Source organism: Teleopsis dalmanni, chromosome 1, assembly GCF_002237135.1.
Source record: "Teleopsis dalmanni isolate 2A chromosome 1, ASM223713v2, whole genome shotgun sequence".
NCBI classification, from domain to species: domain Eukaryota; kingdom Metazoa; phylum Arthropoda; class Insecta; order Diptera; family Diopsidae; genus Teleopsis; species Teleopsis dalmanni.
In genome coordinates, this window is record NC_051846.1 from 45,088,236 (window position 1) to 45,111,765 (window position 23,530).

Sequence of the window (23,530 nt, forward strand, 5' to 3'; positions counted from 1 at the left end):
TTCTTCCAAAATATTTTTCCTAGTTTAAAATCAAATAAATATTAAATAATTTGAATAAATAAAATAAATACGTTTAATAAGCTTACAAGCTTTTTTTGGAGAACTTGTTTCTCAACTATTTTTCCAAATATAACACCAGTGCATAAATAAAGATATATATGAAATTCTTAAAAAAAGAAACTTAGGCTTATATTCTATTTTGCATATATCTATTCACTATCGCAAATCTAGTTAAGAAAAATATAAATATTCGGAATGAAGATATTAACGTTATTATTATTTTTCGTTACAAAAGTGAGAAAACAAAAGGACGATATGCAAGTTAATGTTGCCGGTTTACGCAGAAATATCAAAAATCTCGCGCATAACTATTCTGATGCCCAAGTAAGTATAATATTTCATATAATTCCAAACAGCAGGAAATTAATATGATACTTTTTTATAGGTAAAGGTACGCGAAGCTACTTCAAACGATCCATGGGGTCCTTCAGCGACAATAATGGCTGAAATAGCCGATTTAACATATAATGTGGTAGCTTTCTCTGAGATTATGCAAATGATTTGGAAACGTTTGAATGATCACGGAAAAAATTGGCGTCATGTTTATAAGGCACTTATACTATTGGAATACTTGATCAAAACTGGTACTGAGAAAGTAGCACAACAATGCAAAGAAAATATATTTGCTATACAAACTTTGCGTGAGTTCACATATTTCGAGGAGGGTAAGGATCAAGGCACGCATGTGCGGGAAAAAGCTAAGCAATTAGTCAATTTGCTGAAGGATGATGAACGTTTGAAAAATGAACGAGTTAAAGCATTGAAAGCAAAAGAACGTTTTGCACAACATCCTAGTGGTTTCGGTAGTGACGGATATATAGATGGCCCGTTACAACGGGATTTACCACCTGGTTGGCAAGAGGAACCAACGAAACCAGTGTCAGAGTTGGAAATGGTACGACCACAAACAGCAGGTGAAGAGGAATTACAATTGCAATTGGCTATGGCTATGTCACGCGAAGAAGCCGAACAGGAGGAAGCCAAACGTCGTAGCGATGATGTGCGTTTGCAGTTAGCATTAAGTCAAAGTGAACAGGACTTTAAGTATATTTTAATTGATAAATCTAATAGACTCTCCTATTATTTACTATTGCTATTTTAGAGACCAAACTGTTAAGCCTATAAAAGAAGAGCCACAAAGTCATTTGCTTGATTTATTAGATATATCCTTAGGAGCGGCTAGTATATCAAGTCCACCGCTAGTAGGTGCAGGTATCGCTAGCAGTGATCCTTGGGGTACACCAGCAAGAGCTGCAAGTCAGGTAAGTTGCAATTTTTTTTTTATGGTATGTATTATTTTTATTGATATCGTAATTATTTTTAGCTATCTGACCCATGGTCTGGTACATCATCACCACCAATTGATCCTTGGCAACCAGCGGGCATGCGATCTAATACTGCACCACTTGGTGCTGTTGGTGGTGGTAATGTAATGGGTATGAATGGCGATGCTTGGGCATTGCGTACGCAATCACCATCAGTGGCGTCAGGATCATCAACAGAAGGTTGGCTTCATAGTAACGGTGCTGGCCTCAACGGTAATGCTAATGTACTGGGTGCAACAGCTATGCCAACTGAATCTTGGATTTCAAAAACAACTGTTGCAACTGTTGCAGCTGTACCACCGAACCCATCTTCGGATCCGTGGTTATCTGATGGTGTTAGACCCGGTGCTGCTGCTCCAGCTTCAGCTAAAAATTTAACTTTAGCCGATCCTTGGGCACCGAAAGCAAATGTTGAAGATCCCTGGAAAAATATGGATAACCCTATTGTAAAGGTAATGCGAATGTTTATTTAGTTGTTAATATTTATTTATTTATTAAAAGTGTTTGTAATTAAAAGTATTAACTATTATATTGATTAACTGAAGCATTTGATGTTATACGTTTAATATTAATAATATATATTGAAAGTTAATTTTTAGAGCTGCAAGAATGTAGATATGCTTTTTTTAGCAGTAAGTTGAATTAAATTTAACAATTAACAATAACTATAATTAATTAATTCAATTATTCTATAGCAGCTTTATGGTTTCGTTCTAATATAATAAAGGAAGCAAATTTGTTAATGAACATTTGCTGTAAATTAACAAAACTACAATTTAGAACATACAAGTAGATTTTTGCTTTGGATCAGTTTGATAATTAACACTGATTCTCAGCTTCAAATATGCTAGAGCACGAGTTTAACTCTTGGTACTTCCAGTTTCAAAAAATTATTTACAAATAATTAAATACAAGAGATATTTCCAAAGGACCACTGATAATGGATATTTGGCAATACTCGAAACATCAGTATGGTCAACCATAATTCATTTAATTAATAAATAATAAAATTTTGTTGTTGTAATTCACTACTGTACTGTAATATTTCTCTATTGAAAGCAATAGTAGTTTCTATCAATAAACATGGTTTATTTCATATTTTAATAGTAAATATAATTCATTTAGGAAGGTAATACAATCTTAGTATATTTATATCTATAGGATAGGTTGGTTTTCCGGATCCACTAACAATTTTTTTTGACAAATGCTATTTAAGGTGGTCCAAAGACGCTTCAATGTGGTTCTAAAAAGATATAAAATAAGAATTAAGATTAGGTATATATCAAAGAGATTAAATACAGAATAACATTTTGTTAATATTTGGATGTATATAATGTAAATATAAGAGAGTGTAACTGACGATTATATAGAAACTGATATAGTTGACATTCCTTATTCAAGTGAATTTGTCCAATCATATTATAAGGAGAAGTACATCTTTTTAAGAGCTATGTATTATTTTACATTAAAGTGAGTTCAGAATACAATAGAAATATATATTATAAAATACATTACTAATTTTTTTTTAAATACTAATTAGCATACATTACTAATTTTTTTTAAATATTTATTTAATTTTTTTTAAATATTTATTTAAAAAAAATTGATTTAATTCTGATAAATGATATCTTCATTTCAATTAATCAATTATATTAGAGATTTTTATTAAAGGCTTTATATTTTGTTCATGAAAAAAAATATTATTAATATAAGAAAAGTGCTTAGTTTTAATTTTTTAACTCTAAAATTCTAATAAATTTTTTCGTATAAATTCTATAATTTCAATAAATCTTCTAATAAATTTTAATACAATTTGGGTTTTGTTGACTTTTAAGTTTAATAGAACTAACATTTTTTGTTTTAAATTAAAAATAAAATTAACCAAAATCCCGAAAAATTCTATAAAATGCAACTATTTTTTGGTCTTTTAAATAAACGATAATTATAAAATTTTTTTAGAAACCTTCGCCAGACATGGATGAATTCGATATAATAACTAACCGCAATAAGACTGGAGATATATTGACTAATAATTCAATTAGTGGCCCTAATAATAACAATTGTAAGTAGCTTACAAAATAAAAAAAAATAATTAAGGTTGGCATGTCATGTGTTTTAATTTATATTTATAGCTTCTCTTTTAGATGAAATGGATCCTTTGTCGACAAGAAATACAGCTTCATCATTGTCCTTAACGAATTCTAAAAAACCGCTTAAAAATCCCCAAGCATTTTTGGGAGAAAACTCCGCTTTAGTTAATTTGGATAATTTAATAAAACCAGTAGCACCACAAGGACAAACGGGCAATATGGCTTATAATCCATTCAGTGATACGGTTTTACCACCCAAAACAAATCTATTCCAACAACAGCAACCAGCAGTATGTTTCTCTTATATTATGTTTACATTATCACATTTAACGGATTTATCTCGATAAGTGTGTAGTATTTAGACATTTAAAATCGATGCAAAAATGTACGAGATACAAAAAGCTTTGGTTTAGGAATAGCCTCGAATGTGGCAATAATGGTAACAAATGTTAACAAAACAAATTTCAAAAAAAAAAATTAATTTTAAACAAAAATATAGACGTGAAAAAACTTATAATATAGAATATATAGAATAAAAAAAATGGTTTCAAGAACGGCCGGGTTAAGTGCCGTTCAACACCTCCCAAAGGGACTTTACAAGCAGATCTCAGCGGGTTACTCAGCGCGTTTATACAAAACCAGTTTAATATATTATAATTCAATTCTAATGAAACAGAAAATATTAAAAAATTAATTCAAACTAAAACAAATTACAAGTAAATTAATATCAAACATGTGGAGAGGCTGTTTTCTAAAAAAAAAATATGAAATAGTAGTGAACACAACATAGGCTGACCTTAGAACTGTTTCGGTATTTCACAATGTGCCTACCATCAGTGGTCTTTGAAAATATTTTTTAATTTAATTGTTTATATATAGTTGTTACACTGCAAGTAACAGGGGTGGACGTTGTTCCCTGCCAAATTTGCCACATAGAGTTACGCTTTCAACAACTGACCCTACGCCGTACTTGACTAGTGTTGTTCCAATCACATAAACTTACTTGCTGTGTTATCGTCTAAGCCATAGCCATATATAATTACAAATAACTATTATAGTTTATAGCGACTCAAGATAAATGTGAAATGTAAACATAGTATTATATATATTTAATCGTTTATTATATTTGATATATTTTTATTTAAACATTAGGTGCCGTCCATTAATCAACTAAAACAACAACAGCCTTTCACGATGACGGTTAATCAAGATCCATGGGCACCTGTTGCCAATTCAAATGCAAACTCCCAAGTAAGTTTTAATAGAGTTTAACTAATGATATTGGTTAAGGATATTTGATTAGGAAAATAGGTTCTATTGTAATGTTTTGTATTTGAAAATGATGAAATAACCGTAAGTTTAAGAACTAGTAAAAAGTATATTAATTTTGATGTGTTTTTTTGCATTTTGCTTGCAGTCTTTTTTTTATAAAAAAAACTTTTCTTTTAGTTTCAATTTTTCTCTCTTTACTTACAACTATTTTCTTATAATTTATATAAATTTTTATTAATTATACAACTTGTGTTCTGCACTCAAAAACAAAGCCATATTCGCAACAAGTACCTAATGTTAACGTCGCGGAAGGGAATATTGATCGCTCTACTGTTGCAAATTCAAATACTTTAATCAATACAAATGCTAACTACAACTTGAATAGTTCAAATCGCAGTATGCCCTACTCAAGAAGTGATTATGATGTTTTCAATACAGCGCATAATCGAAACGAATACCACAATTATAATATGAATAATAATTACAACAATAATTACGCAAATAGTAATCAAAATTTTAGTCACAGTGTTGATAATATAAGAAACATGCAAGTTACTTCAAATGACGAAATATATGCAACGCCCTTAGGCTTCACTACAATAGCCCAAAAGCAATATCAATACAATAATCAGCCCTTTGGCGCTGTAGGAAATATCTATGCATATAATGAAAATGCAAATTCTCCGGGTGCAGAATCAAACTTTGCAGCCAGTTATAGTAGTGCATTATCTGCGTCACTGGCTGAGACGCCTGGTGTCAAAATTTCTCCGTTTACTGTAGCTACTAACAATGCTTTTAATATTGCAACAAGTGCAACAGTTGAAGCAAATAATTTACTGAATATTGGCTTTTGTGATCAGAGCATATCTTGCAATTCATCAACAGCAAAATCGAATGTGGATGTGAGTACAAAATCTTGTCGAGGAACTTTTTGTTAAGTTTAAATTAAAATTTTGACAAATTCTGCTATTCGTTTGTTGCCAGTTTAATTTATACGATTTTTTCTAAGTTTTTAAGTTTTACTTTAGTATATTATTTTGTTTTTGTTATTTTTCATTCCATTTCACATAATTCTGTGATAGGTATTCTGTGGTAACTATATATTAATAAAATTTAGACTAAAGTTATTAAAAACTATAAATAGAGATGTTACTTTAAATTATGCCTTTTTGTTAGAAATTGTATATTGTTTATAAACTTCATTTATAAAAGCATAGTTTATGTTTTTGCAAAGGAATCATTTTAAATTCCCAATTTATAAACTTCTTTAACCAAAATTAAGAGTAGGTAGCATTTCATTAGTGAGCTTAATTTATTTCTCAGAACATTACATCCCAGTTATTTATTGAAAAAAAAATAATTTATTGAAAATATACAAACAAATTCAATATTTGTTGTTATTGTTGAAAGCAGTGGCGAGTGACATTTTGTCGTCTGTATTAACAAAAAGCTCCAGAGGATATATATGACCAAACTTGGAACTAACATTGCTTAATTTAAAGCTTTAAAACTGAAAAAAAATTATAAAACTTAATAAGAATGATGACTTTATTTATCTTTAATACGTCAACAAGTCATTCAGTAATTAATTTCTCTTTTTGTTATTCAGGGATAATTAAAAAATTAAGTATATTTAACTTATATACAAGTTTTGGGTGAGTCTTCAAATCAATAAACGTCTAATAAATATTACTATAACACTCTAAAATGGGAATTCATGGTATAGAATTTTGCTAGTGATCCCAAATCTGACAAATAAAGTGAATATACGAAAGAATTGGAAATAGACATTAAGTAATTTGGTATCAATTTGCTTTGTTCTAATTTTTTTCATCATCTAGCGCTATAAACATTTTAAATTACATTTCTAATTCCAATTCACGTGATCTTCTTGTCCTCAGGAACATACCAATTCTATATTTTTGCCCTCAATAAGAAAAAATTTCATATTTCTATTTGTTATTTACCCTCTTGAAAATAATAATACATATTTACTATACCTTCATCATCCTTCGTCATCTTCTTACTGTCTAATAGTAAGAAATTCATATTTCTAATTCCGAATCTAATCACTTTCCTGTCCTCAAGAAACAAATTTTCATATTTCTTATTCTCATTTACATTTTAATTCCCATTCACATTTCAATTTCCATTCTTGCTCCTTAAAGGATAGGTATTCTAATTTTTAGTTATAATCCTGATTACTTTCTTGTACTCAAAAAAAAAAAAAAAATTCATAGTTTAAATTTTCAATTCACATATACGTCATCTTCTTGCCTTTTGGAATACAGAAATTCATATTTCTAATTCCTTACCTACATTTAATCCCACCAGCTCCCACTACAAGAGAACGAAGTACTTACAGATGAAAAAGATCAGAACAAGACAATTAAATTCAAACAAACTCAGGGATCATTTTCAAACAATCACGATGAGGTCGCCGCACCTTCGCTTCGCCAGTTATTACGATTTTTTTTTTGATTTTAAACATTCACATATTGTTAAATATGAAGATTAATTATTAAAGAAAGTTAAATGAATAAAGTAACATCTGTAGTTTCACTAATCCATTAATATATAAAAATATTGTCGGTAACACCTTAATCCGGTAAGCTTCAACTGATCAAAGGAAAACAAATGATAACTCTTCTTTTAAATTCTGCTAGTAAATTAAATACTCATTATTTGCAATAAAAAGAATTTATGTTTTCAGAAACGTTTAACGAAATTGATTATTATAAATTTGCTGATTAGTATCACTACTCTCGATAACAACATGAGGCTAAAACCTAATTAATAATTAGTTAATAAAATTTTATTATAAACAGCGGATATCACATCCTGATCTTGAGATGTATTGTACCTCCTACTTGGACTTAGTGTAGCTCATTAAGTTCTATCTTCTCAATAAATAATAGTACCTGTGCTATACTTCTAAGCTTTAGTTTATAATTAAATGTTGATTAAGAGATCTTGACATCTTCCCTAATTTAGGCATTTGTGCAGTGCAGTTCTGAAGCATTTGCTTTGCGGGACTTACTTCTTCTTTGTAGAATCTGCAAATACATCGCACACGATTAACGATTCTTTAAGGTGGTGGTTTAAACTGCAATGTTCAGTTAGAATTTCAGTTTTAATTTTTAAATTATTTTTTTGTTAAGTTTAGATATTTCTCATGTAAGCATAGGTTGAAGGTCCCTATAAATGATGTAATCCTGGTAGGTTTTCCAAATATGGCCTTTTTTTTGTTAAAAATAAGTATATATAAAATAATATTTTATTATTATATTTGTTTTATCACAAAGTACAATATAAAATTATGTACAAGGTGATGATTCCATCCAGACTCACATATCTTTAACGACCAATTGCTACACGCCACTTCTAAAACAGGTTACAACAACAGAAACAACAAATATTGCATAAATCTTTTAATCAATTAAAATCGGGGTCTAAAATTATAATTGAAATAAAAGTTAATTTGATTAGTGTTTCAAAAGTATGGGTTTAGGAAATAATTAAAGATAAAATAAACATATTATCACTATTACAGATTTCATTTTAAACGTTAGTAATTATTGATCAGCTATTCCTGAAATTCTTACGTACTGCAAATGTTGGCATGTAGTTTAAATTAATATATAAAATAATAATGCTGTGTGCTTTCAGTAAAACAGATACCTAATGCTGTTCAAAAATATTAACAATTAACATGAATTTATCGATATTTTATATCTTGTAGCAAACAATGGAGGCTTGGACGCTTAAATAAATGGGTAAACTTTATACTTACTATGCATGTAGCTTAGCTAGTACTTCTTATACTAACTACTAAAAACGATAATAATATTGAATCATAAGAAATATTTATATTTTGCATGCATAATTATTCCACAGCAACTTACTACCCTTTTTCAAAATTATATTCGTAGATTTGATTCGCATGGTATACTTGCACTTTGAAGTTTAACTTTTAGTACTTTTATTAGTAGATTATAATTATATACTATTAAAAATATTTTATTAATTATTTGCACTATTTACAGAATAACAACATGCCTTGGATCAAGCCAGAAGCAGCAGCATCAAATCCATTTTTATCATAAATTATATATTTTATAGTATTTTTATTTCTTGGATCGGGGGTCAACAAAATAACAAAACTAAAATAATACGGAAATTAATGATAATACTATAATATTAATATATAAAAAATAAATATAAATGCTATATTTTAACACAATTCTAAGGATTAATTAAGTATTATAATTTGTAATCAGTTAGGAAAAAGAATATTCAAATTATAGTTAAAAATAGAAGTATATGTCTGAATATGAAAATTTGCTACTACTAGAAAACAATAGCTGAAACACCGAAGCAAACAAACTAAAAAAAAAGTAATTTAAGATTACTATTCTAATGAAAAATATAAAATTGTAAATTTTGTCTTTTAAAATAACACTTTAAACAAAAGAAAAAAATTTATATATAAATTTATAATTATTAATTTCGCATCAGTCTTAATCTTCAATTGCAGCAGAGATCAAAATCAAATAAGCAAACTGTTTCAAAATTATATATACATCAAGTTAATAAGTTTTATCTCAAGCTCTTCAAATTTTAGTTATACTATTTAATATTTAAAAAGGAAATAATAAAAATTAAAATTTATATTTTTATATAATATTTTTCTTTCAAAAATAATAATTTCAAGAGATAAAAAATTATTCGAAAGAATTGTGTATTGAAAAATTATTTAAAAAATAATTAATGCTTTTAAAATTAACTAGAAAAATATATGCAAATTTCTAATTCAAATTTTATATTTTTATATACAAATTATTTAAATGTGTCGCATATATATATATACGAATAATTACAAAGATGAGCTTTAAATGCAAACATTTTATTATAGATATTTTTTTTTTGTTTTTGTGTAATGCTAATATATATTTTCTTGTTTATATGTTAAACGTTTTTAAGTCATTTAAAATATTTTTAAATTAAATGTCAACAAAAAAAAAAATGTTAACAGTAATACCAAATGAAATGAAATTATACAAAAATAGTAAAAATATTGGGGTTTCAAGTCAGTGTTTCTCCTTAAGAATTTTGTATTTTGATTTCTATGAAACCGAACTATTCTTCAAGAGAAAATCTGTTATATATTGAAGAAATTGCTGAATTTTGTAATCAGTATGTAATTGTATTAAGTTTCCACTTTGTTTTTATTTTCAAGATTTTTAAACCAAAACCAATGCATGCATATAAAATTGTAGTATAACTTATATAAATGAAAATAGTGTTTTTTTTTTGTTTTAAAACATATATCATTATAGAATTACAAATACTAAATGTAAAAAAAGCAACTACTTTTAAATTGTTAAATATTTTTTGATTATATATATTATTTGCAAAATATTTTATTCAGCAAGAAATAGTAATTTTTTTAAAAATATTTTAAGTAAATAATTGCTTAGGTTAGTGAAACTACTATTGTAATTTCATATTTATTAAAACAAAATATATGTAATTTTTAAAAAAACTGTATTAATTTGTTTTTTATTTATTGTATATATATTTAAAATGAATAAATGCTGAATCAATTCCCTGAAAAGTAATTGGAAAGTAATTGAGTTACTGTACTTCTAAGTAGGATAGTAATATCCCCACTCATCCATATTCTCCTTTAAGTCCACGTTCTTTTCAGTTGTAAATATTTTTGTTTTATATTCAAAATATATAAATGTCGAATTAATTACCTGAAAAGTAACTGAAATGTTATCGAGAGTTACTATACTACTAAGTAGGATAGTAATATCCTCATTCATTCATATTCTGCTTTAGGTCCACGTCCTTTTCAGTTATTAAAATCCAAGAGATTAAGTTTTAACTCTGAAATACATGGAAATTTAAATAATATCTATTCTCCTTTAAGTCTATGTCCTTTTCAATTATTAAAATTTATGAGATTGAGTTTTAATTCTGAAATATATGGGCCGATCTTCAAATCGTACGCATTGTATCAGCGGTTTTTGCCACTAAATAGGGTGGCACATAGGGTTAAACATAAATCTGGTATCGCTAATCCGATTATGTTAAGTGAACACGTTTTTAAAAGGTGACATTTCAGTCTAAATTTTGTGAAAAAAGTTTTAAAAAAGATAAATTTACTGTAAAAGTATGTCGAAAAATTTGTGTGGCTTACGGTGAGAATTCTGTGAACGACAGACCTAGTTGTAGTTTGATCGATTCTGTTCCAAAAATTTCGATATAAAAAATGCAAATGGATCAGGACCGATCGGACAAAGTAAAAATCAAAAAAATTTTGCAACTGATGGAGGTACATAAACTGAACTGTCATTTAAAGCGTCGTATATTAGTATAGGCTTTGTTTCAACTTCTAATGTATAAAGATTTGTATTAAAAATATTAATTGTGGTTACACTAAAGGTCCATCACGGATATATGGTGGGAGGAAAGCATAAAATATCTGGTGGTTACTTTTGACAAACGGTTTAATTAGTATAAACATATGAAATGCAAACGAAATAGTTACTGTAAAATTCTACATCTCCTAAAGCCGTTGTTTAATAATAATCGCTTCAACCTCAAAAATAGAAAGTTATTATATACTCAAATAATTAGGCCAGCACTACTGTACGAATGTGTAACATACAGCAAAGCCTCAAATACTGCCATAAAGCAATTACAGTTAGAACAAAACCTGGCTTTAAGAAGACTAATTAAGATTCCTTGGTGTATTAGAATAACAGCCATGCATGGAGATCTAAGAATCGACTTAGTGAGAAAATATATCAAGGACTGAGCCCCAAAATGAAAGTCGATACGTTGCCCAACCCCGCCCTTACAAACCTTAAATCCACCTCAGGACGCACAGGAAGATATACTGATCCACGGTCCATCATCAGGTAAAAGATAAATAAACGATAATAATTCTAGTATAGTTAAAGCTTAGTATGAGATAAGTCCCCCAACCACAATATAGTAAAAGTGCGCAATAGCTCAAACCTGAACAACAACTAGAATAACTACTAAAGGTTCAAAGTGGCAATAAAGCAGAGCGTTGTGTCCTTTAAAGATTTTATGACAATTGACGATGAAGATTTAACAGGCGGATATATAAACTTCTAGCCATAATAACTTCCAAAAGTAGATAGCATTGCCGTATGTCACTGTGACTCTGAACAAGACTATTACTTCAAATTTAACTTTTTTGTTTTTTATTGGATACTTTTCAGAATTGATTATATGTTTTATATTATGTTAAATAATGGTTGTTTTCATGCAAGCATTGGATTACAAATATATAAAAAAGTTATTAATATCAAACAAATATCAAAAGATATTGTATATTACAATGATAAGTTAATAATTCACTTATATTTATAACTCACAAATGTTTAAAAATAACTGAAGGTAGTATGATAATGATTCTTAACAGCACTTTTATTCGTTATCAATTTCACTTCCAAACAAGCAAAATAATTCGTTTTTTGAAACTTCTTGACTGAAAAAAAATGTCTTCAATTTTATTCATTTAATTGGTTTTAATTGTATATGTTTTAATATTATATGTTGATAATTTTTTTGGCGAAATATCGGATGAGAGAGTTAGTGTGAAATTTTTAAAAGTGGTACTAGTATTTAAAATGTTTAAAGAGGGTCTTAACTATAAAATTATGTCATAACCGCAAGTTTATGAACGGTACAAATGCTTGGTTTAGAAAATGTTAAAGATGACGACGAATTTAGGCGTCCTAACGTGTCCTTTAAAAATAAAACCATGGAAAAAATTAAACAGGTTCTTGCAAATATAAATACGAGGACGGTTTGATAAGTCAGTGACTTTTTGAATTTCCCGTGCAGTTACTCCAAATGCAACAGTGCTGCCGTCAGTTGTTATCTACCAGTGGGCAACTTTTTAATTTTGAGCAAGTTACGTCGTTCAGTTGGTGTTTGATAGCCGCAGACAACCTTGTGAATTTTTAAAAAAAATGGAAGAAAGTGAATTTCGTGTGCTAATTAAGCATTACGAATTAAGCATCCACGAATTGGGATACGAACTGCTACCCCAACCAGCATATTCTCCAGATTTAGCCCCCCAGATTTAGATTTTCTGTTTCAAAACCTAAAGAAATGGCTGGGCGGTAAGAGATTTGAGTCGAATGAAGAAATCATTACCGAAAAAAACGCGTATTTTGAAAGCTTTGAGAAAACCTATTATTTGAAGGGAATAAGAAAATTAGAAAAACGCTGGACTAAATGTTTCGAGCTAATAGGTGATTATGTAGAAAAATAAAATGTTTATTTGCCGAAATAAATTTGTTTTATTTAAAAACTCACTGACTTATCAAACGGCCCTCGTATTACCGTAATATATACGGCATATATTAATTTTCCAACAATTTGTATGGAAACATATTGTAGCATTACTATAGCACCATAACCTTGCGTTTTCCTATTTTCCATACTCAAAAAGATAAGGAATAATATTGCAATAGATGGGAAAAAGACGAAAGCGCATATAGATCTCAAGACCATATTTGAAAAGGGGTGCCAACAGTATTGGAAACTACTGTAGCATATATGCATAATATAAGAGGGACATTCCTATGAAGGGTGGAATCAATATTAAAGATTAATATATATTGATCGTTACTTTTTAAGGACACCTCGCATGCGTACATATTATCTATCGATATTGTCAGGAATGACAATAAATTTTTTACACCTTAATTTTCGCCTTAATTTTATAATGACGTACAATTATTTTATAAGATTGGAATTTAATTTTGAACTATCCATTTTTATATCATCAGTATATAATATGCATACCCTAATACATACATATTATTAAGTATAAATAATAATTACATACTTCACCAAGCTGAAAGTATTCATTATAATAATATTATTATTATTGAAAGCAGATGCTGGATTGTGTTGTATATATACATATAGTATTGTATATTTTAATAAGTGGAGCTGTCAATATATTAATAACTTACTTACATATATCTTTATTATGGCGTGCAACATTGATGGCCTCTTGTTAAAAGCCTTCACACATTATTAGCAGTTGAACGTCATTTGGCATAGTTTTTTTGTTTAATAACAAATCGGATATGCCAAAGAAAATAGAGTTAGAGAAATGATTAGGGTAATTTACCTGACAGTTGATAGCAACCAGGCACCATTTATAATTTAACACGCACATCAGTGAATACCTAAATCCAACATATTTAAAGTATGTAGATTGTAATAATGAAAATATACTTGTTCAAATTGTAAATGTTAAATATATATAAATATATTATTTTTTCTTATATCTATTTTCTTAAATATGTATTATATTAATTTCTAAATGAGTTACATTTATCATATAGAATCTAGCAGATAAGAAGCAGTATATTAGAAACGTACCATATAAATTATTGACTCGTTTTACAGTAAAAGCTTTTTAAGGGGATACTGATATGTTTATTGGGGACTAAAAATTTTGTACGATCAAGAGATATGTTAGTTTATGAAGGGGTCTGTTTAACACTGAAGTTTTTTCTTGCCTTTTATGTATTAATTTTATAATTTATTAAGTACTGATGCAAGCTGGAAGTTGATAAAATTATGACAGATCTAGTAATACGATATTAAAATTTGGTCATTGAGGTAATGAGTGGCTAGAATTTTATAATAGCGGTACGAGAGAGATGCAAGAGAGGCGCCGAAAATAATGATGTTTTCAGAAGAGCAAAATTAAGATAATGGTGATCGTTTTTTTTGATTCAAAATGAATTGTTAACTTATAATATTGTTTGAACAACCTTGGAACTTTAAGCCAGTCATATGTAACCCTGTCTTTTTTTTGGGATTTGAGGTACTATGTAAAAATATCTCAAAGTAATAAGCACTGTCAAATAATAACTGCTTCAAAAATTGTTGTTATTTGCTTTGCATGATTAGAAAGAGGATTTAGTAGTTAAATTATTCTTTCAATCATAAAGGATCAATTTTTGGTATTAAAAATTGAATTTTCTAAAACAATACTAATTTATTGACTTCATGTAAGAAATATCAGTTTTTTTTTGCAAAATATGCAAAATTTTAGTTTTAATACTCGACATGAAATCCGTAAGATCTTTTATTTGATTTAAAGATCAAATTACTTCCCTTCTATGTGTGGACCAAACCATGTTGGTAAACAGTTTTGAGACAGAAGAGCGGAAAATTTTCAATCGTTAATATATAAAAATATTTTAAATGTGATTCTTCTTCTTTGTTTATTTCATTAAATGTTACTAGTTTGATTGTATTTATTAATTATTTCAAATATTAATGCTTGAAATCACAAAAAACTTTGTTGGACCCAATTGTTAAATAAAGAACTACCTAACATTTCAAAGGTTAATGCTTTATTCCATAAATTTAGCGTCGCAATATTCCTGCGGGTGTTATTTTCATCAACAACGCCAAACATATTCACTCATTGACTTTTTGCATCACAGTGTAGTGCCCTACACTGAGATGCACACCAGTATGCGATCTGGTATCTGCTCATGAATATCGTCGCTTGACTGATTTAGTTTAGGCACATGTACAGATACAGATAGCACACATATTACATATTCTGTGGTTTCACTTTTCTTCGCTGTTTTCCAAATTGTTCTGCACGTTTATGCAAATTCCCAGGGAAAGTGGTTGAGCTATTGTAACTCTTGATCGATCTAATCAATGTGCAAGTAGGACATATGACTTCTTTGACTGCACATGTCAACTACATGACTTGCAATTATTTATTACAATACTCAATATAAGGTAGAAAATTTTAAATGTATCTGTTATACTTTTTATCTAATGAAGAAATATTTTTTAAATTTATTTTTAAAATTTAAAGTAAAAATTGGCGGCTTATGTTATGATTATTAGTTTTATTACAAAATTTTATTTAATATCTTTAAGTTCAGTGATAACACGAGCCTTCTCCACTATTAAGATTTTCAGAATGGTGTAGATTTAATTTTTAATAGATTGGAATTAATTAGTTTTTAAAACATATGAAATACATCCGAGGTATACATAAAATTTTTTACTAAAGTCAAATGAAAAAATAAATAATATTTTGTGATATCGGAGTATCAGAATACTAGAGTATTAAGAATAAAAATCAACTTGGAAGTGTTGTTTAGTAATTTTTTGTAAACACTTGTAATTTTCCAAGTTGTTGATTATAGTAATCAATCAATAATCAATATGTTTGATTTTAGAAAAATACACTTTTCACATAATTTTTTAAATTAAATCTATTCTTTGTTTTCCATAATTACAATATGAATTGTTAAATATTTTTAAAGACTTTATATTTTTACCTATTTTATAATAATCTGTCTTCAACAAAAATTGATTACTTAAAACCGTTCTTTAAATGATCAGATAAAACTTCCATATCAATATTATTTTCCTTAAAAGCTTACAAAATTTGCCAAGGTACGAGTTCAACCCTTCGTACTTGTAGTCTCCAAAAAATTATTTTGCAATAATTAAATACAAGAAATAATTCCAAAATGACTGATGATGGATATTTGACAATATTCGAAATAGCTGTATGGTCAGCCAAAAATTCAACTAATTAAAAATAATATGAAAATAATTTTCGTTGTCGTGGTTCACTAATTTTCGAAATCTCCCTATTATAATCTCTCTATACAAATAATCATAATTTTATTAACGAGTGTGTAAATAAAGAGTGTAAATAGATACAACATTTTTGCTTCAGCAGTTACAACATGACTGAAATCGTCTATTATTTATTATGAAATTATTTAAATAATGAATTGGATAGAGACAGTATATATTTTTCAAGAAGGAAAAACCAAATAAAATTCTGTTTACAGAATATATTTCATTGTAGTTAAAAGTGTTAACGCAATGTTCTATACCGATGACATAATCATACTCAAATATATAGATTGCTTTATAGTTTATTTATCTATATAAACTAATAGATACAAAATTTATGTATACAAAATGGATGCTGTTATAATTTTATTATTATTATTATTTAATTAGTTGGTTATTTTATACCAACGGTTATCAAGCAAACATTAATAAATTTAAATTTTTAAAAATAAAATTGAAAGTTTTATTCCATTGTGCGGAAAAAAGAAATGCAACGAGAATGAAAGTTGAAATCAAAAGAAGGCACCGAACTGACATATCAAAGCATTCGCAAAATCTCTGTTTAAAATATCTGCAAATGGTAAAATATTTCAAAATTTCTTCGTAGTCGTATCTCTTACAAGTGTAATAATTAAAATAAAAATCTGCCTCGTTGCACATATGCGAAATACAACAGGCGTCTCGAATCAAAATCTGATTTTTTTAAAGAAAATGTCAACGGCCAACAATGAATTTGTTGACAGTGAAACTGCGTACCGCCCAGTCTTAAACGCAGAACTTTCAATTTCAGTTTGGCCAGGAATGCAGTAAGTCATCCGCTTCCCAGCTTCTTAGCTTCACATTGCAACTGAAGTTGGAAAATTTCTTTAATGCTGCTGAATGATGAATGAATTCATTTATAAATGGTTAATATCTTAAACTTATTGTGATTGACACACAATTGGTTGACTTAAATTATTATTTCTGCAGTAGAAAATATGAAATTTTGAAAATAAGTAGAGATTTTGTTGTAAAGAAATGAAATTACAATGGTTAATTTGAATAAGATTTTTATAAGCCTGTCCTTGAAATAATATCAGATATTACTTTTTTTCAACTGATTACAACAACAAAAGTATGAAAATGCTTGTTAATCAATTTGATTGTCTACATTTGATAAAATGAATGAATGCAAGTCTAAAGTAAATACACAGGGCATGCATTTACTAACTTCATTTCTTATTAAATATTTAAAAAATGTATTAATTATATATAAAAACTATTGGATATAAGATATGTGAATAAAAAATAAAAATTACACAATGACTATAAAGTAAAATATCAACATTTTTTTTCATAAAGCAAATGTATTTAAACGTACAATAATAAATAATCAGTTAAAGTTTAACAAGTTTGTGTCTTAAGTCTTTTGTATGAATAAAATTTTAATACAAAATTTGAAATAATATTTTTTGAATATATATAGTAAAAATAGAAATCATAAAGCAGAAGCGTGATAATTTATAAAAAAGTGTGTAGTATGTATATTTTAGTACAATTATTATTTACTGGTTGCTTCGGTTTTAGTGGTAAAAGAGGCTTCTATCCAAGTAGCGCATAGGGACCGTCTTATTACTATACAAATATGATTATGCAAATCAAAGTTTTAAAAGTAACATGCGCGGTTAATTTAGGAGATTATTTTTTTATACTTATATATATATATGTTACTTATATGAGAATTTCCACTAGGTATCTTAGTTCGTTGACTTCCAGACTGGAACGTTTGTCTTCTCAGGTCTCGGCATTTGCAAATAAAGTATCTAACTATTTATTTTTCCTATTCTTCCTACTATTTACTAACTTTATTCAATTTTTTTAGTAGCAATCCATTGTGATATTTCTTAGAGTCAATTAAGCCTAACATATTTTCGCTGATGACTCCAGATCTCATTAGTTCAATAAGAATCGTGTGAATTGTTTCTTAGTTTTCGCAAGTAACTAGCAAATAAGATGGGTGAAATGTCTATATTTCCAGAAATGGTAGGTGTTACTGTGCTTTAGTCCCATCTTTGGAGTGTATTAGTTATGTGTGTCTAGTTAAAAAAAATCATTGATTTTTTTAATTATGATTTAATATTAGATATTTAGATATATTAGATATAGATATATATTATATATCTATATATACCTAATATATAGATAGATATATATTAGATATATTTTAATATATTATGATTTAAATAGATTTGAACTGAGAAATTTTATTAATATTTTTATTGCTGGGTCGAATGTCTTAGTACTTTGAAATTAATTCAGACTTTCTTAAACAGTTTATATACAATGTTTTTAAATTTGACAAGTTTATATCTTCTAAAAGAATACAGAGTTTTAGCAAGGGATTAAAGCACAATCCTCAATATTATCAGTTGTCACCGAGTTTTTAAAAAACAGGTATTCACGGTCACATATAAGATTCGTAGTAGGTAAATCAGATAAGAGAATCAAGCATATTGTATAATTTACTAGTTAAAGGAATATATTGGGTAATATAAAAAGTATCCTTCATTTTTTGTCACTAGGTGGTGTTGATACTTAAATAAGATAAGATGACATTTTAGGCCACATTTTTTGTAAAGCAATTGTATATTTCATTGCTTGTGTAAAAAGTTATTAGGAAAATGCAAAAAAATTGTGTTTTGTAATGGCTAAGTTGAATTGTTAGGTCTAAGTTGGATCTGCTTGGTTTGTTGTAATCCATTTTCCAATCCATCTGAGATTTGATCTATTTTTGAACCAAATACACGCATTGAAGAAGTGTATAAGAATTCTTTTTTTCTATTCACTTACATTTGTTTAATTATATTATTATGTTATTAATTAAATTATCTTTTAATATTTTTTGCAAATCTGTTCATTTCTAGCTATATAAAGTATTCTGCATATATTACAAAAAATGGTTTTATGCCATTTGATATTTGAGTTTTTTTGTTATCAATTTATACCAGTTTTTTATACCAATTATTTAATTAAGTTTTTTAATTTTTTATTTAAATGTTTTTTGATTTATGTTGATTTATTTATATATATAAATAATTGTTTGAATACATTTTATCTTTAAATTTATGTACAATTTTGCATAACAAATGGCTTATTTTGGTTTTTTACTGTTACAGAATGTCTTTTGGATCGAAAGCGATCAAACATTAATCACTTTCCTACATAAATGTTAATAAGAAATTGGATAAAAATGTTATCTCAGTAACCCAAAAATATATTATATAATGTCCTATGAAAGATACAGAAACCTTTTAATGCTCTTTCCCAGAAATACATAATAGTTAACAAGTGTAGGTGATATTGACATCTTAACATGTCACTTGTTTTATTATCATATCAAAAAGTTACACAATTTCTTAATTCAACCATCAAAATTTGACACGAAAATGCTTGGAGCCAATCTGGTGACCTAAAATATTTATCTTAGCTATTAAAATTGTTCACAAAAAAAAAACTGTAGAAAAATATTAAAATAATAATAAAATCTGTCACTTGGCATTAAAATAAAATTATTCCTGCTTGTTTTATGTTTCGACAATTTTTGTGTTATTAATCTTGTAAGATTTGTCACTTTCAACTCAAAATGAAGTTGTCTTCTGAGTTGTAAAATAAGTGGGCGTTTAGGTTTCTGTTAACCATTGGTTATTAATTTATGTATGAAAAAATTTATTTTCTTGATGCGGTGAACTAAAATGCGCATCCTCTTCACTTTCGGATTTCTTCTTGCATTGTTTTATGTTGGATGACCCAATTTGACTGAACAATTTTACATCATGAAAGAAAATGATGATGAAACCACCTGTTCTTCGTCACGTAATAACGCTGCACATCAACTCCGAAGTAATTCACATTAAGTAAACATAATTAAAGTTGTATGCATTCAATTATTATAGGTTATTTAGATAGGTATAAGAGGAAAATAATTATTTCACGTATGATCGATTCACAAAGGCATTGATTTCATAATTATTTTTAATTTTATTTTGCGCAAGATTACTTTATAATGTGGCTTTTATAAAGAAATTTACTAAATTGATGTTTTTTTTAATTAGAAATTTGTAAATATTTAGATAAAAGTGTTTTAAAGCCATGAGCAATTTTATGCTTTATATTTAGAAATAAACTATTTTTCAAATAATTAAATTATTATGTTCATGTATTCACTAAAATCTGATAATTTCAAATATATAATATTACTTAATATTATTTCAAATTAGATTAATTAGGTGTGCTGATTCTGAGCTTAACATTTGGCAGGACGAATTCTAGTACTTGCAGTCTCAAAAAACAATTATTTACGAATAATTAAATACAAGAATTATTTCAAAGACCACTGATGATTGGTATTTGGTAATACTCGAAACAGCTGTATGGTCAGCCAAAAATTCAATTAATTAAAATAATATAAAAAAAATAAAAAATTTTGTTGTTGTAGTTCACTACTGTTTGAAAAAACTTCTAAATGAGATTAATTTAATTTATTTATTAATATTAGTTACAATAGTACTTATACTATGTTCAGACAGTCAAATTTGCTTAATTTCGTAAAAATGAAATTAAGTTAATTTCGAAAGTGTTCATACTGCCCCAAATTAAGGAAATCATATGTTTTTTAATTACAAATCGAATGTTAAAAATTATATGCTCAAAACATCATTTGTTTCTGGAAAATTTTAAAAGTTGATTATTATAACTATAAAGGATGGCATTCAGTAGTTTTATTAACTTTAGTGGATTTCAGGTATGAAAATTATTATTTTTCACTCTAACTTATAATAATAGCAGTTACTGTTTTTTCTCTGTATACAAATTTAAAATTTAGACTACTTTCAAAATATTTTCCCGGTTTTGTTAAATTCGACTGTCACTGACATTAATTTTAAAAAAATGTCACTTTTTCGTTATCTCAACTTTATCTTCTGCTTAAAATTTATCTTACGTATAGTTGCATTTGAAATGTCACTTAATTTCAGCTTTAGTTTCAACGAAATTAAGGCTATTTTCCATAATTTCGTTCTAACCTTAAAACTGAATATGGAAAAAACAACTTAATTTCGCTGAAATGAAGATGAAATTAATATTTTGTGAAATTAAGGTGTGTCTAAACCACGGTTGCCACTTGAAAATTTTTTTCGGTACCAAAATTGGTTTAAAAAGGTACCATTTCTGTAAAAAAAGGTCCAAAATTTTTTTGGATCTTTTTGTTTTCTCGTTTTGTGTTTTTCATAGTGTTATAAATGAACAAAATATAAAATAGTGCAAAGTTGCATTTATAAAAAAAATTAATTTTAAATATCCACAATAAAGTTGGGTCGTCAAAAATGTACCATTTTGAGTACCAAACGAAAAAAAAAAAAAGAAAAGTACCAATTTTGGTACTAAAGTACCATAAGTGGCAACCGTGGTCTAAACATAGTATTAACATACAATATTAATAATTGCATCTGCAAACTTGCAAATATATTTAGTACATATATAACATAATTATAATTATATACTTGACATAGTAATGATAGAGTGTGGACGAATTTTGGCTTTAATTGGAGGATATATGGATTTTCTTATTTTTTATATACCATGGGGCACCAGTTATTAAGCGAATAATTTTGATTTGTGTGCTTTGCATTAATTGGATGTGTTGGATGAAAAAGTATTACGCGACAGTTGGGCATCATTAGACCAAATAGATTTGATTAAGATGTTGTGTTGGATTTTTAAGCAAAATTTGTAAGCCAGCAGCATACTGATTTTTAAAGTATAGTGTGAAATTATGAAGTTGATTGAACTGCATTAGTAGTACAAATTTGAAGAAAGTATATATAATATGTGTCAGTTCCTAATTCAATAATGCTTCTTTTTCTGGTGGATGCAGAGATTCTACAGATGTGCCTGCATAAGCTTGATATCGTACTGTTTTTATGTTGTTAATTATTATTGACCAAATGCTGGTCCTAGCTTGAATGATACTTTTAATTTGAAGCGCATTACTATTGCTATATGTTACATAGTAATAGTAAAGTCATATTATTGTATAGCTGCATTCAAGTATTAGGAGTTGCAGTTTAACTTTCATCTTCTAGATCAACGATTCTTCAATAAGTACTTAATTGGCGCCAACTCGAGTTTTATATTTTTTCTGCGAGTATTTTAATTTTTTGTTTTTATGATTTTTAAGTTGAGTTAAAGTAATATATAATATTAAATTAATATAGAGCAATTAAATAATATAAAAAATAATAATTATATGTGTTCGCTCGTTAACGTAAATGCTTCATTTCATCTTCACCATACTTGCATGACCACTTAAAAAAACTTATTTATTTGCTTATTAATGTAGCACTAATTAATTAATTATTTTTAATTGTTATAAATAAATATGTGTATACAAGTCGTCATGTTTTAAGCCAATTGAATTTTAATTAGCACTTTATATGGTACATAAAATGCCGACTTAATTTATTTCAATAAAATTACACCGAATGTCTTAAAATAAAATCGAAAGTTTTATGAAATTGAAGGCGAAAAATTCCATTGAGAATGAAAGTTGCAGTTGTAAAAAGACGCCGTCAAATCACCAAATTAAGGCACCGTAAAATGTCGTCCAATGCACATCACAGCCAAGCACTTATCTCTGCATCAATTAAAACTTAAACATGTGTGTCACCTTATAAATCTTACAATTACAAACATTTTAGTCAGAGTCTTTCACAAACAAGGCGAATGACCAACATTGGATTTTGTGTATTTTCTGTTTCGATGCAGAACTTTCATTTTCAATTCAATTGAATATGGCAAAGTAACAGGTCCCGTGGCTTCTGTTGGCTTCTGTTTGAAGTTGAGTACTCACACGGGAACAAAATATTTTCTATATGGCATACGATTGGAAGACGTCTACTGTTGTTACGAGTATTATTTACTTTTTACTATTGTCAGTTGTACGCTGATGGATTTGTTAGTTGGACAAAAGTTGAAAGTTGCAAAACTTTGATGGACAAACAATAGCGTCACAAAATCTATATTGATTTAAGGATAATAAATAGAGATTCC

General features: G+C 27.6%; 1 protein-coding gene across 11 annotated transcripts in view; it reads left to right on the forward strand.

The window, feature by feature from the left end:
• Positions 1–9,124, forward strand: part of LOC119668550 (epsin-1) — a 70,824-nt gene extending 61,700 nt beyond the window's left edge. For 8 of the 11 annotated variants that reach the window (XM_038078094.1, XM_038078095.1, XM_038078092.1 and 5 more), the window contains 9 exons: positions 296–384; positions 446–1,104; positions 1,163–1,322; positions 1,385–1,837; positions 3,345–3,447; positions 3,518–3,765; positions 4,628–4,726; positions 5,020–5,649; positions 8,794–8,916. In XM_038078094.1, coding sequence (XP_037934022.1) covers positions 296–384; positions 446–1,104; positions 1,163–1,322; positions 1,385–1,837; positions 3,345–3,447; positions 3,518–3,765; positions 4,628–4,726; positions 5,020–5,649; positions 8,794–8,853 — 2,501 coding nt within the window. In that variant the 3' untranslated portion in view covers positions 8,854–8,916. Of the gene's footprint in view, positions 1–295; positions 385–445; positions 1,105–1,162; positions 1,323–1,384; positions 1,838–3,344; positions 3,448–3,517; positions 3,766–4,627; positions 4,727–5,019; positions 5,650–8,489; positions 8,524–8,793 lie in introns of all 11 variants that reach the window. The other 3 variants (XM_038078100.1, XM_038078103.1, XM_038078102.1) reach the window with 3 other exon arrangements.
• Positions 9,125–23,530: the final 14,406 nt, after the last annotated feature.